The sequence below is a fragment of the Vicia villosa genome, unplaced genomic scaffold, assembly GCF_029867415.1.
Source record: "Vicia villosa cultivar HV-30 ecotype Madison, WI unplaced genomic scaffold, Vvil1.0 ctg.002187F_1_1, whole genome shotgun sequence".
Classification (NCBI taxonomy): Eukaryota; Viridiplantae; Streptophyta; class Magnoliopsida; order Fabales; family Fabaceae; genus Vicia; species Vicia villosa.
Window position 1 is genome coordinate 333,698 of NW_026705862.1, and position 13,826 is coordinate 347,523.

At 33.4% G+C, this 13,826-nt stretch overlaps 1 protein-coding gene across 1 annotated transcript; it reads right to left on the minus strand.

Annotated features, from left to right (window-relative positions):
- Positions 1 to 3,406: 3,406 nt before the first annotated feature.
- Positions 3,407 to 7,795, minus strand: LOC131638129 (ethylene response sensor 1-like). The gene is made up of 6 exons (XM_058908678.1): positions 7,642 to 7,795; positions 6,089 to 7,027; positions 4,696 to 5,064; positions 4,319 to 4,585; positions 4,016 to 4,143; positions 3,407 to 3,869 (listed from the first exon to the last, which is right to left on the minus strand). The coding sequence occupies exons 2-6, from the start codon at positions 6,995 to 6,997 to the stop codon at positions 3,635 to 3,637; spliced, it is 1,908 nt and encodes a 635-aa protein (XP_058764661.1). The 5' UTR covers positions 6,998 to 7,027; positions 7,642 to 7,795; the 3' UTR covers positions 3,407 to 3,634.
- Between the last annotated feature and the right edge of the window lie 6,031 nt (positions 7,796 to 13,826).

Below are 13,826 nucleotides of genomic sequence, written 5' to 3' on the forward strand. Positions count from 1 at the left end.
GAGAAAATAAAAATAAAAGTCTAGCACTTAAGGCTAATGAATCTGACTCTAGTGATGACATGACTCTAATATTCTCTTAATTCTCCTATCAAGATATTTTTAGAATTTACAAAAACTAACAAACAAATAAGCAGGAACAAATTATTTCAGTATCTAAAAGATACAATCTCTTTCTTTAAACAAAAATAAAACCTTTGAAAGAAATAGTACTCGTTAGGAAAAACCAAAATGATCAGCTCAAAGTCCTTCCACTTCAGAAGAAAAATGAGAAAATTGAGTGATTTATGTGACAATTTAAAAATAAAATTTGTGATGTTTGAAAAAAAGAGACAACTTATTTTATGTAAACAGTTAAACAACTCGAGAGTCAAGAGACAGTGTAATTATTGACATGCTACCATTGCAGTAGATATATCCAATTTATTTTATGTTAATCGGCGTAATTACTAGTTGACATTTCGGGAAATTAGAATTAGTTTTCTATTATGATAATTTGAACTGAGTTAAAGATTTCAAATAAACTCGAATTCCAAATTCAGTAACAATGGTTTTTTTTAAAGAGCATAAAATAGAATTATATTAAAAACTAGTCAGAGACCCGTGCTGTCGCACCGGTGCATTATTTATGTTGTAGTATTTTTTGAATGATACAAAAAAATGTGAAGTAAAAAAGTTTGACCAAATTGTATATATAAAATGGAAATTAATCATTAGAAAAAAAATTTATGAATAAGATTATCATAGTCAATTTCACAATGTTTTGCAATTCCAACAACATATATTTTGAAGATGGGTAATTTAATTATGATATTGTGTAAATAACTAAAAAAATATCTAGTAATTTAGAATCTTCAAATAATAATCATGAAATAAAAAAAATAACAACAAAATATTTGTAAATGTGATAACACATGAATGAGTCTTAATGTAATATCACTTAGATAGTATCATTTTGAGGATGGGTAATTTAATTATGATATTGTGTAAATAACTAAAAAAATATCTAGTAATTTAGAATCTTCAAATAATAATCATGAAATAAAAAAAATAACAACAAAATATTTGTTAATGTGATAACACATGAATGAGTCTTAATGTAATATCACTTAGATAGTATCAAATACAAATGTAAAATTTGAAATGATTTACTTATTTTAAAAGTAACAGTAATCATATAGATTTGATTATATTAGATAATCATACACAAAGAAGAAAACATATAATTATGAGATGGAGAAAAAATTAATATTTAAAAATAAAGATTTTCTCTCTTGAATTAAAATAATGATTGATTAAACTAAAATAAATATTGTCTTGTTAGTGACCCGTGAGATAAATAAATTTGTCTTGTTATTAAAATTTTAAAAAATACATTATACAAATAAATATAAAATGAATTACTTAATTATAAAATAATTATACAAAGAAAAAAATTGATCCATGAGACGGAAAGAGAATAAAAAGAATTTTAACATTTGAAAAAATAAATAAAATATGTATTATATTGATAGTGACCCGTAAACTACAATATAATATCATGTAAATTTATTTAATATTGTATCAAATATATTTAAAAACATGTAAATTTAAAATGAATGATTCAATTATAAATAAATAATAATCATAAATATGCAACCATATTATATTTTCAATTGAAATTGTACTTTATAAAGAGAAAGAGAATGAGGTAGTGTATTATATTTTTAAAATTAAAAAAATACATTATACAAATAAATTTAAAATAAATTACTTAATTATTAAATAATTAAGCAAAGAAAAAAAATTGATCCATGAGACGGAAAAAGAATAAAATGAATTTTAACATTTGAAAAATAAATAAAATATGTATTATGTTGATAGTGACCCGTAAACTACATCCTAATATCATGTAAATTTATTTAATATTGTATAAAATATATTTAAAACATGTAAATTTAAAATGAATGATTCAATTATAAATTAATAATAATCATAAATATGCAACTATATTATATTTTCAATTGAAATTGTACTTTATAAGGAGAGAGAAAATGAGGTAGTGTATTATGTTGTAGAAAGTTGGTGGACCAATGAGAGTGGAACACTTGGTGCAAAAGATAAAAAGGTGAAGGGTTATTTTGTTAGTTACCAAAATGTCCATTTTGTAGTGTAAATTATTTTTGAGGAAATGGCAATTTAGGGAGTTTAGTCAATCTCTTAATATATGTTAGATAGTAGATTAAGGCATAAAAAATATATAGGAAAATGCTAACGTGTGCTCTAAAAATACTCTTTAAAGCCATAACAACAATGTTGTTCTTACACTATACCTTACACCTACACCGTATTTACTATTCAAAAATACAGCGAACAACGATACGTACAGTAAACAGTAACATGAATAGTGACTACGAACAATGCTATAATCGTGAACAATACCCGTGAACAGTGAAAGAACAGTAACTTTTAATAGTAAAATAAAGCTTGTTAATATATTGTAAAAAATTTAAAGTGATGAAATTGGTTAATAAACGCCCTATATATTAAAAATAAATTTTAGTAGTAAAACAAAATTGACTAAGAAAATGTAAAAAATTGGTTAATGACATGATAAAGATGATTAATAAATGCCTAGATATTAAAGGTAATTTTTAGAACTAAAATAAAGTTGGTTGATGAAATTTAAAAAATTTGTTAATAAAGTGACGAAGTTAGTAATAAAACAAAATTGGTTAATGAAATTTAAAATATTGGTTAATGAAATTATAAAGTTGGTTACAGTTCGGTTCTAGAACTGTTTGTGCATAATGGTTTGGTTCATTAACCATACATAACAGTTCGATTATTTCTTGGATTTTTTGGACAGCCGTAACAAAATACAAATCCCAACTATTTCGTATCGCAGCGCCGCCGAAGAGATTAAAGCCATCATATCCAGCTTAAGCGACACCCTAATCAGAACTCAAACAATCAAAGCTCAAAAAATCCCGATAAGATTATTGTCTGAAACATGAAACTGACAATTCATTAAGATGAGGCGAAACAAGATTGCGCAGCTATGACAAATCCGAGAGAAACGACAATTCCAGCTGCTACCAGCCTACCGCAACATCACCGAAATTGCAGTCGTTGAACAGTAAAACTAATCCATAAACATTGTGAAAGAAACAATTGATTTGATTCACATTGATATTTGCCATTTCCTCAAAACCCTGCGGATTTTGACTTTAAGGGCTAAATCGTTAGTATTTTAAAATGGTAAGGTTGTTTTTCAATTTTTTTTACATAGGAGTAAACCAGAAACAACCTATATGCCAAGGGGGTAAAATTGTAATAATCTTTAAATACAAATTAAAAAATATTGAAAAATACAAAAAAAAAAAAAACAGGTTGAACCAACTGTTCAGTCTGATTTTTAGAATATTGCTTAAAACTATCAGGTCAAGTTTTATTAAGTAGTGGATTATTTTTGAATTTCCTCAATTGTTGTATAACTAGTTAATAATATTATAGGGTTTCAGATAAGAACTGTTTGTTAGAAACATGTCTGACACATGAATCCTATTCTATAACTGCAAACAGCAAACCATACAATTAGGCATATTGCAAATGAGAGTTTAGTACAACCAAGTCAACATGAGTCCAAATTTGGTGTTTAGAAACTTCTTTGATTGCGTCTATTAGAAAAACCTATGTCGCCGTCATTGACTAAGTGTTTAAATCTAGCCAGGCCTCCGCTTCCACTATATGCTTGGCCTCTGCTTGCAGCTTGATGATCAGATGGATCTGGATTGCTACAAATCCCAAGTTTGACTACAAATGTAGCTGTGCTTCCTTTATCGGGTCCTTCGCTTTCCATCCAAATGTGACCACCCATGAGATTTACAAATCTGAATCAATTTTGAGGAGAGTCAAAAACTCGATAAAAAAAAAAAAACTAATCACTTAAGCAATAACAATAACATTAAGTTGCTAGTTATCAACATTGAAGTTATATGCTAAATCGTGAGAATTGAGTGACTATGTTTTTCCCTACCTTTTACAAATGGCTAGCCCAAGACCTGAGCCACTGCTAGATCGACCCGGTCCACTTTGAGATTGAGTAAACTTGGTAAAGAGATGTGGAATATCTTGTGGGAGAATGCCACATCCAGAATCCTTAACCTGCACAGAGAAGGATGCTCAGGTCAGTCATGACTCATGAGATGGAATTCAATACCTAGATTAATTTCTAATAGTTGCTAGAACAATAACATAATACCAAAATATAACCCAAGAATTGAATCACATAGATATATGACTGGATAGAGATTTCAGATATTGAAGATGCACAAGGTACCTGGACTCTTATATAGAAATGACCATCACTTGATGCTGGATAGAACTCAGGAGGTCGCCAATCCTGCAAGGATTCTGGTTTTGCAACAGAAGCTCTAATAGAAACATAACCCTCCTTAGTATATTTGACAGCATTACCCACAACATTTAAAAGTGTTTGCATAAGCCGTTTTTCATCACCAATGGCATGATTAGGTAGATCAGGGGCCAGAATTAAAGTAATAGGTAATTTTTTCACAGATGCAATAGGCTTTATCAGTTCAATGACCTGCATTAGAGATAGAAAAAAGCAATCATAAATGATGTTCATGGTAAAAGCTAACGAATAGTGTTACTGACATCTCAGACTGCTTAATCAGAAAAGCTTATAGAAATTACCTCTCCTAAGACACCGTGAAGGTTGATTTTCCCCATTTCTAATTCAAGGCTACCATCTTCCAGTCGGGACAGATCTAAAACATCATTGATAAGTGCTGCCAAAACATTACTACTCTTCAATACAGTTTCTATCATAACCCTCTGCTCTGGAGTCAGTTCCGTCTCTAAAAGAAGCGATGACAATGCTATAATAGCATGCATCGGTGTCCTCATCTCATGATTCATTACTGCAAGGAAATCATTGCGAGCATGAATTGCCATTTCAGCTTCTCGCCGAGCTAAATCTAAAGCAACGTTCTGTTCCATGAGTTGATCCCGGGCTCTCATAGACTCCTCCAAAATAGCAGCATGTGAAAGAGCAACTGCTACCTGTTTGGAAACTAAAGGGATTAAGCCTATGGAGGAATAGTATCTCAAATAACAAATTTGAAATGTAATGATAATAACACAACCATGTCCCCACATCTGAGATGCATGTGAGGAAATAAATGCCACATCAAGACTAGAATATGTCGGCAAAAATTTGAAACCGCAACTGTGGTGCTATATCTAATGTCACAGAGGCAAATTACAAAGTTAATATGGTCGTTTAATCTAGTAAGAAGATGATATTCCTAAAAGACATACGTGGAAGTATGGTAATAAAACATTTAAAAGTCAGGTCCCACGCACACTGGTTATGCTTTATCCAAGGCCTGCATCAGACTTGTTCAATCTTTGATGTTAAGAGAAGTAATTAGATATTTTCATGTGTTTGTTTACCCCATGGTTTACAATCTCATTCTTAATATTAATACGGTATCAAAGCCTATCTCAGAGTCTAGGTATTGAGCCATTTGTATGTGTCCATAGTCAAAACTGGATTGGCTCGAATAAAGTGAATAGAAAACGACATATGATTGAATCCACATGTTAACTATATCGCGAAGGTTGAATTCTATAGACAAAAAGTAATAATTAATAGTACATACAAAGATCATAGGTATCATAATTATGTGATTTGGTCTTTCTTTTAAGCCACTTGTTTGAATTCACCCAGTTCAGTCCATATGTATATTGCATACATAGGGTTGTTTACTTAAGTTATAAGGTGTCATATGCTGTCTTCTACTACGATGGTGGAGAAATACCGATACATCCCAAATTGCAATTGTTTAAGGGAGGGCCAAAATGGCCAATGATTGATAGCCTCACAGCCATTTCTTGATTTTCATATTATTCTATGCGCCAAATTCCAAAACATGTTCACAATGTTAGTCAGAACAGAACTTCCAGGAAACAACAAGAATGAATATGACGGTTTAAGCAATCAATCAACAGTAAAGGAATACAAGGTAATGAAAATAAAGATTAAAGAATAGACAATGTACAGATAAAACACAAACCAACAAACCTGATCTGCAACAACATCGACAAGCTCCAACTCATGATCTCGCCACTTTCTAGCACTATCAGTAGGGAGAATGAGAACCATGATTGCAAAGCTTTTTGCTGAAAGATCAGGCCAATCATTAATTTGAAAATTTGACAAATGCAAAAGTGGCACCCGAACAGCAACCACTTCAGGTGGCACGTATCTTCCAACAAGAGGTCTTATCCTGGCAAGTGGACAAGTGTGCGGTATCCGCGTAGCTCTTGGGCTATTGAAGACTTCATTAACAATAGGTAGGTTTGTTGGCACCGTAGATCCAACTTGTACATGATAAGTTAAAGTATGAGAAAGTTGAAGATTAAGACCACTTCTCGACGGCATCCACAGTGCACATTCCTCCAATCCTAAAGTCCTACCCAACTCCACAAGAGTAGTCTTGAGTATCGTATGCCTATCAAGCGTGCTCCTAATCTCATGAGTCAACATTCTCACATGCCTTCCGGTTTCTTCCTGAGTAAGAATAAGCCCCATCTCCCTATCAAGCTCTTCCGCCTTGTTCTTAAGAAACAACTCACGCGTTTTAACACTCAACAAATCCGGAATAATATGAACAAGCATAAGCGCAGTGGCACACGACACAATAGCACATGAAACCTTAGCAATCGTCATCACAACAGCAACCGCTTTGGAATGAGCAGAAAACGTCCACAAGTTTATAAAATGAGTTGCCCCACAAAGAACAATAAAAGCCCCAAACTGCATAAGAACCCATCTATACGGAAAGAAAGCCGACTTCTGAACAAAATAAATAAGCTCCACAGGAATCGAGAAATACGCAAGCGCAATTAAAACATCGGAAATATATTGATACTTGACAAGCAGTTCGTCTGGCGGATACGGCGTGTCTATACACTCGCACGACTCCATCATCTATCACCTATCACCCTCACATGAAAAGATCTGTAAACAAAAAAAAAAAAACACCCTAACATAAGTTGTCATCACGGGTTTAAAAACAAAAAGTTACCAAAAAAACAAAAAATTAAAAAAAATTTATTAGTTCTAATATAATGTATTCCAAATTTCAAGTACAAAATCAAGAGCAACAAGAGAACACCAAAATCAAAATCAACTATTTACTTACATAAACAAAACCTAATCTGAGCTATTGAGTTTGATGCAAATTGTAATCCAAAAAAAAAAAAACTAGCTGAGACTTATAGAGAGTAAACTGAACAATAGTTTGAAAAATGAAATCTCCAACAAAAGGAAATCTACATATATTACTTACGCGATCCAACGAATCTTATCAGGAAATTAATATATACGAGAAAGGAAATAACAATATATTTTAATTGATATATTAGATAATGGTAGAACCAAATCTAAAGAAGGAAATAGAATGAATAAAATAATGCTTAAAACTGAAGCTGATTGTATCAGTAAATAAAAAATATGTATACAAATAATTCACCATGAGCATTATTCAATGAATCATAGGAAGAAAAAAAAAAACTAAAAAAAGAAGATAAAGAGAGAAAGAGAAAGAGAGAGGGGAGAGGAAAGAGTGATACCGGAGGAAGGGAGGAGAGGGGAGGTAGATCAGGCGGCGGTGTGATCGGAGCCGGCAATTAGTTACGGCGGAGACATATGAATGAATGAAATGAAGAAAAAAGAGTGTTATGTTTTGTGAGTGGGAAAAATGCGAGACTTGAAGTATAAAGCTGTAAGACTCGCTCTCTGTATTTCACGGACAAAGATGGTAATTTGTGTTGATCTTACGCGCTTCTCGCGCGTGTTTTTTACTCTCCAATCTTTTTCATGATCTATCCTTATTCTCGTTTTTGCTTTGCACTTTATGCACACGTGCGACTTCTTTTTTGTATTGCCTTTGCCTTTGTATTATTTTTAGATTTAAATGTAAGATCAAATACTAAAATAATTTTAAAAAATTAATTGATATTACATTTACAATGTCAATTAATGATAAAGTTAGATTTTTATATTTAACTCACTAAAACGTTTTTTTAAAATTGATATCTAAAAAATAGATTATAAATTTGTGATAAAAAAATTGTTATCAAAAAGATTTTTTATTGTCATATATAAGCATACGTTATAAGTTAAAAAATATTGAGTTATTACACTCACCTTTCAATTAGTTTAATTAATATTACATGCTTTTGTTTTTTAATGTTTTATTTTTTCATTTATAGTGTAAACATACTTAAATAGTTAATACAAATAATCTAGTAAACTAATATATTTAGTTACTTATTCTATTTCCGTTATTTATGTGAAGTTGTCAAATACAAGATTTATTATGAGATCGAAGGATTATCTAATAATTTGCAAAATGGTTCTATAATAATGAATAAATAAGTATTTTACTCAATGAAATTATATAGGTTCATCAATTATGTCACTCAAATTTATAAAATAATTATTTAGGTTTTTTTATTTGGAAAATGGCAATCAATTTAGTTAATATATCAAAATGTTTATATAATAAACATTCATCAAAATTTAAAGAGAAATACACAGAGTATTTGTTTCAATGATACAAAAAATTTATTTTCAATAAAAGAGGTAGTAAAATTAATTTTCTACCTTTATTTTAAAGTTATGAACTAATTTCTAATGCAAAATATTTTTTAAGAATGAAATAAATTTTACTTTTTCATACTTTTATTTTAATTTAAAGGTATGGCAGAGTAAAAATGATACTCATGAACTAGAGTTTCTCTTTTTATATTTTTTTAAAACTTATATATATATATATATATATATATATATATATATATATATATATATATATATATATATATATATATATATATATATATATATATATATATATATATATAAAAGAATATATCAGAAGTCACCAAAAATTAACTTTCTATATATCAACGAAAGTTTTTTCTAATTATTTAACTTAAAAGAAAAAGAAAAATTGTCTTTAAGTCTAATGTAAATATAAATAATTCTTTTACTACTATTAATATTATATTAAATTTCTATATTTTAAATTGGTTTACAAATTTATTAATATTTTCAATATTTTATACCTGTTAACATATACTTACATTATCGTATATATAAATATATTATTATAAATAAAAATTGAAAAATTATATTATTAGTAAGATTTTACAAAAACTTTAAGTTAAGTATTTTGATTTTTAACTATGATTAATAAGAATACTTTTTGTAAACAATATTAATTTATCAATAAAATATTTAGTCGGAGAAATAGTAAGAGTATCACTTTGAACAATACTATTGTTAACACGCAATTACACTTTAATTTTAATAAATTAATTAAAGTTTAGATAATCTTATTCAATTACTACTAGGGCCACTTAATTAATTTAAAATTAAAAGTGGCATGATTTGTTTATTCTGATAGTCAAATGAAAAGAAAAGAAGATTCATCCCCTGAGTCCCCGAAATAGAATGTTGGACCATGTACAATGCATTTGGTTGATTGTCGCTCTCTCCCAATGCGCTTTCAAATTACATCATCAACTCCAAGACCAATAAATAACACTGGAGTAGTAAATTATTCATAAAAATCTATACAATGTAAATTATTGGACCTTTCATCCTAGACATTATACTACTCCTTCAGTTCCTTCTGAATCGGATATTATACACATTCACTCGATATCAAAATAAATGTGGCGTTTGTAAAATTTATTTATTTTAAAATAAGTATTTTATTAGTTTTTAATATTATTTTTATTTTTATTTTTTAATTGTACTTTCTAATTAATATTTTTAATTTGTGTGAAAGTGTCAACTTTGACACTTAATTTAGGACGGAGAGAGTATTATAATACCCCCTCCTCCTTCCGTCACAAAATAATTATTACATTTGAAAAATTATTAGTTTCAAAATATTTGTTACTTTATATTATCAATACAGTTTTATTTTTAATATCTCAATTGTATGCTCTAATAAATATTTTTACTATTTTTTAAAAAGATAGGTGTAATGATTAATAGTTGACAGCTCATTAATTTATGATCAGTAATTGTTTTTGTGCTGAAAAAATTTTCATTGGACGAGAAGATTTTTCTATAAAGATTCAACATAAGTGATTGTCTGATAAAAAATTTTGAAAATTTCTTTAGCCACCTCCCTATGGGGGTCACCCCCAGCGGAAAACCTAAATTACCCCTGCTTCGGAAATGAACTTCCGAAGCTTTGATTTTTTTTAAAAAATTTCCATAATTCGGAAGTTTATCTCCGAAAACACCTCATGGGGGGTGTCTTCGGAGATGAACTTCCGAAAACACCTTTGTTCAGATTTTGGGGGGTTTCGGAAATGCACTTCCGAATTATGCAGAAACAGAGATTTTTTTTTAATGTTTTTCTTAACACTTTCGTATTTTTAATTAAAGGAAACCGGAAAATAAAATAAGCGACATATAAAGGTGAAAATACTAATATGATAAAAAAAAGTAATATATACAACCGATCTGAATCCAAATGATAATAATAATGTGCGAAAGATACAATCCGAAAACAAAAAGTAAATAAACCCGACCACTACTGGGTGTGCCCAACCCTCTCTCCCTGGGACCTCCTCTGCCGCCTGTATGCCGCCGCACGGCCCGAATCAGTGACGATCATCTCCATCACGGCCACTGCCTCTGGACCGCCCTGCTGAACGACACCTCGATCCAACGCGTCCCGCCCAAGCATCTCTATCCGCTGGCAGATCGGCATGAGATCAATGGCGTGGTCATCCTCGGCCTGCTGGTTCTCCAGGATCTCCTCGTGTGCTGGCCTAGGAGCGCCGGGAACGCCGGGTCTCAGCAGAGGATGTGACACCCGATAGAACCATGTGACGTATCCCTCCTCACGGTGCCAGTCCTGTGTGACCCGAGTGAGACGGTACTCCTGCGGTACCACATGATGCTGCCAGTCCTCCCATATGGCAGTGAGCTGCACTCGGGTCACTGTGTCGGGAGCAGCCTCAAAGGGTGACCTGGGTATCCGCTGCACGAATCCGAACTGACGCATGCACCGCTCAGGGAGATACCGGACCATGATGGTAGTCCCGCATGCCAACCAACCAGAATATAGAGATATGCCGTCAAAGGGGACAATCTGAGCGCAGTCGCTGAACGGCCTCTAGGTGACGTCGTCGTGCATCGTGCGGTCCAGGTATCCACGATATGGTCCCATCGCATCGTTCCCCCTCTGGAGAACGTATCTGGCGGCCCTGGGCATGGCGTCCACGTACGCAGGATCGATGTGAAAGCCGTGGATGCGGGAGAAGTAGGAGATGATCCAGCTCTGAAACAGAAACACGATAATGTATTAAAAATAAATACGAAACATAAATAAATAAATAAATACGATAATGTATTAAAATAAAACGTACCGTAAGTAGTGTGCAGGATCCGACCAACTGCCTCGTCCTCTAGTTTGAGGCCTCATTCAGCTTCTGATCGTGGTAGTGAATCAGCACGGAAGTGTCAAAGGGCCCTCCCGGATAGCTGTCCTCCTGCTCATCCTCCTCCCCGGCTGGAGGGTCAACATCCAGTACCCCCTCCGGCTCGTGGTAGGACACTGCCGCCACCTCCTCCTCATCCTCCTCCTCCTCTTCTCGCTGGCGGGAAGAAGATACCCGAGCCAGCCGACTCCTAGATCCTGAAGCAGATGTACCCTCTCCCTCGCCCACGGAAACTCGCACACGTCGTCCCGGGCCCTGCCCCCGTCCCTGTGTCGACGCCAGCTGCGCCGCCGTCCGCTCGCGTCTAGCCGACGCAGTCTGGGTCTCCCTACTCTGTCTGATGCGTGCTGGTTGGTTGCCTGACATGTTCCTGTAAACAATTGAAATCAATTAATATGCCACACAAAAGAAAAAACTAAAAAAATTGAACTTCTGATACAATTCGGAAGTTCATTTCCGAAACTGGGAATGGAGGTGTTTTCGGAAATGAACTTCCGAAACACCCCTGCGAGGAAGTTTTCTGCAACTTCCATGGCAGACCCCTAAACCAAACATCAAATCTATGTCTACACATTCTAAACATCCTAAATATCAGTATAAACCTAACCTAATACATTTTTTGCTATTTGTAAACACCCTAATATACATTTTAATCATAGATCTTAAAATCAAAATGCTTACCGATTGAATAGATTGGAGGACTTTTGAATGTAATAGAGCAAGTAGATGGAGCCTTTGAGGTAGCTTGGAACTGGTTTGCACAAAAATCTCTTGGGGTTGAGTTTGGAAGAAGATTAGGGTAAATGATTAGGGGGAGGGGGCTGTTTTGCTTAATCTGCAAAACGCGCAGTATTTCGGAAATGAACTTCCGAAATGCTGTTTTCAGAAATGAACTTCCGAAATAAGACAATTTTTTCAAAAAAAAAAGGCGCTTTCGGAGATGCATCTCCGAAAACACCTTTTTCTTGCATTTCGGAAATGCATTTCCAAAGTTAGGGGTAGTTTGGGTTTTTCACCAGAGGTGACCAAGAAGACATGGGGGTTGATAAAGAAATTTCCAAAATCTTTCATGAGGATCCAACATAAATAATTGTCACTTGGACAACAATAATTTTTTCATGGGGATGCAACACAAGTAATTGTCCCTTGGGCGACAACAATTTTTCCAAGAGGATTAGAAGTGGCAAAATGGGTCTGGCCCGCGGGGAAAATTCGTTTTACCCGCACTTTTTTGTGGGGCGGGGCAAGGTTTTAGGCCCGCTCCCTTTAACGGGTTCGTCCGTCCTGATTTTTTGCGGGATTTTGCGGGCATGAGTTTTTTCATATAATTTTACTATTTTTAGGCCAAAAAGGTTCAATGTCTGCAGGACAAGATTTTAGACCCGCACTTTCAAATATGTCCGTCCCACCCCGTTTTTCACGGGCTTTTGCGGGGCAGACATGCCTGTTTGCCGCCCCTAACGAGGATCCAACATAATTAATTGCTCCTCGGGAGATTTCGACAAGATTCTTAACTTCAATACTCAATTTCTGCCAAAAAACTGAGCCTGTGATAGGGCATGGGCTAGTCCTAAGCCTTTTAAGTTTATCGTAGACCACACTCAGACCTTCTAAAGCCTAGCCTAGCCTATTTCCACCCCTAGTTGCAAAATTACAAAATTGGATATTTTGAACAGTGAGATTCGGCTCATTAGAAGTGAGAATTGACTCCTAAGGGCAAGGGAGATGACCCATACAGCTTGACAGTCGACTCCTTTTGGACAACAAATAATTTTGAAAAATTGTTTCAAAGAGAGTCGACTCATAACACGTGGGAGTCGACTATTTCGTGTTATGTATTAAATCCATATGTGTGGGAGTCGACTCCTTCTTGCCAGAGATTTTTTTTTAAATGCTTTCAATGCGAGTTGACCCACAGCTCGAGGGAGTCGACTCCTTCGCCCTGTGTATCGACTCCAAGACCCTAAGAGTCGACTCCTTTGGACTTGAGAGTTTATTTTTCAAATTTCTTTCAGTGAGAGTCGACTCCTAACACAAATGAGTTGACTCAAAACCAGATTTTTCATAAAAATAAATATTTTTGACGATCTTAACATGTCCAAATGCTTTTGACTTGATCCCTAAATATCCTAAGATGCAAACAAAATTTAAACATAGAAATATAAGGTCTATGTACAAATAAGAGTGAATATTGCACTCACAATGGTGACCTCCAAGAAAATGTATATGTGATCTTTCCCTCCAAATGTCCCTAGATCTATGCCTTACCAAGCACGCAAGCTTGTCAA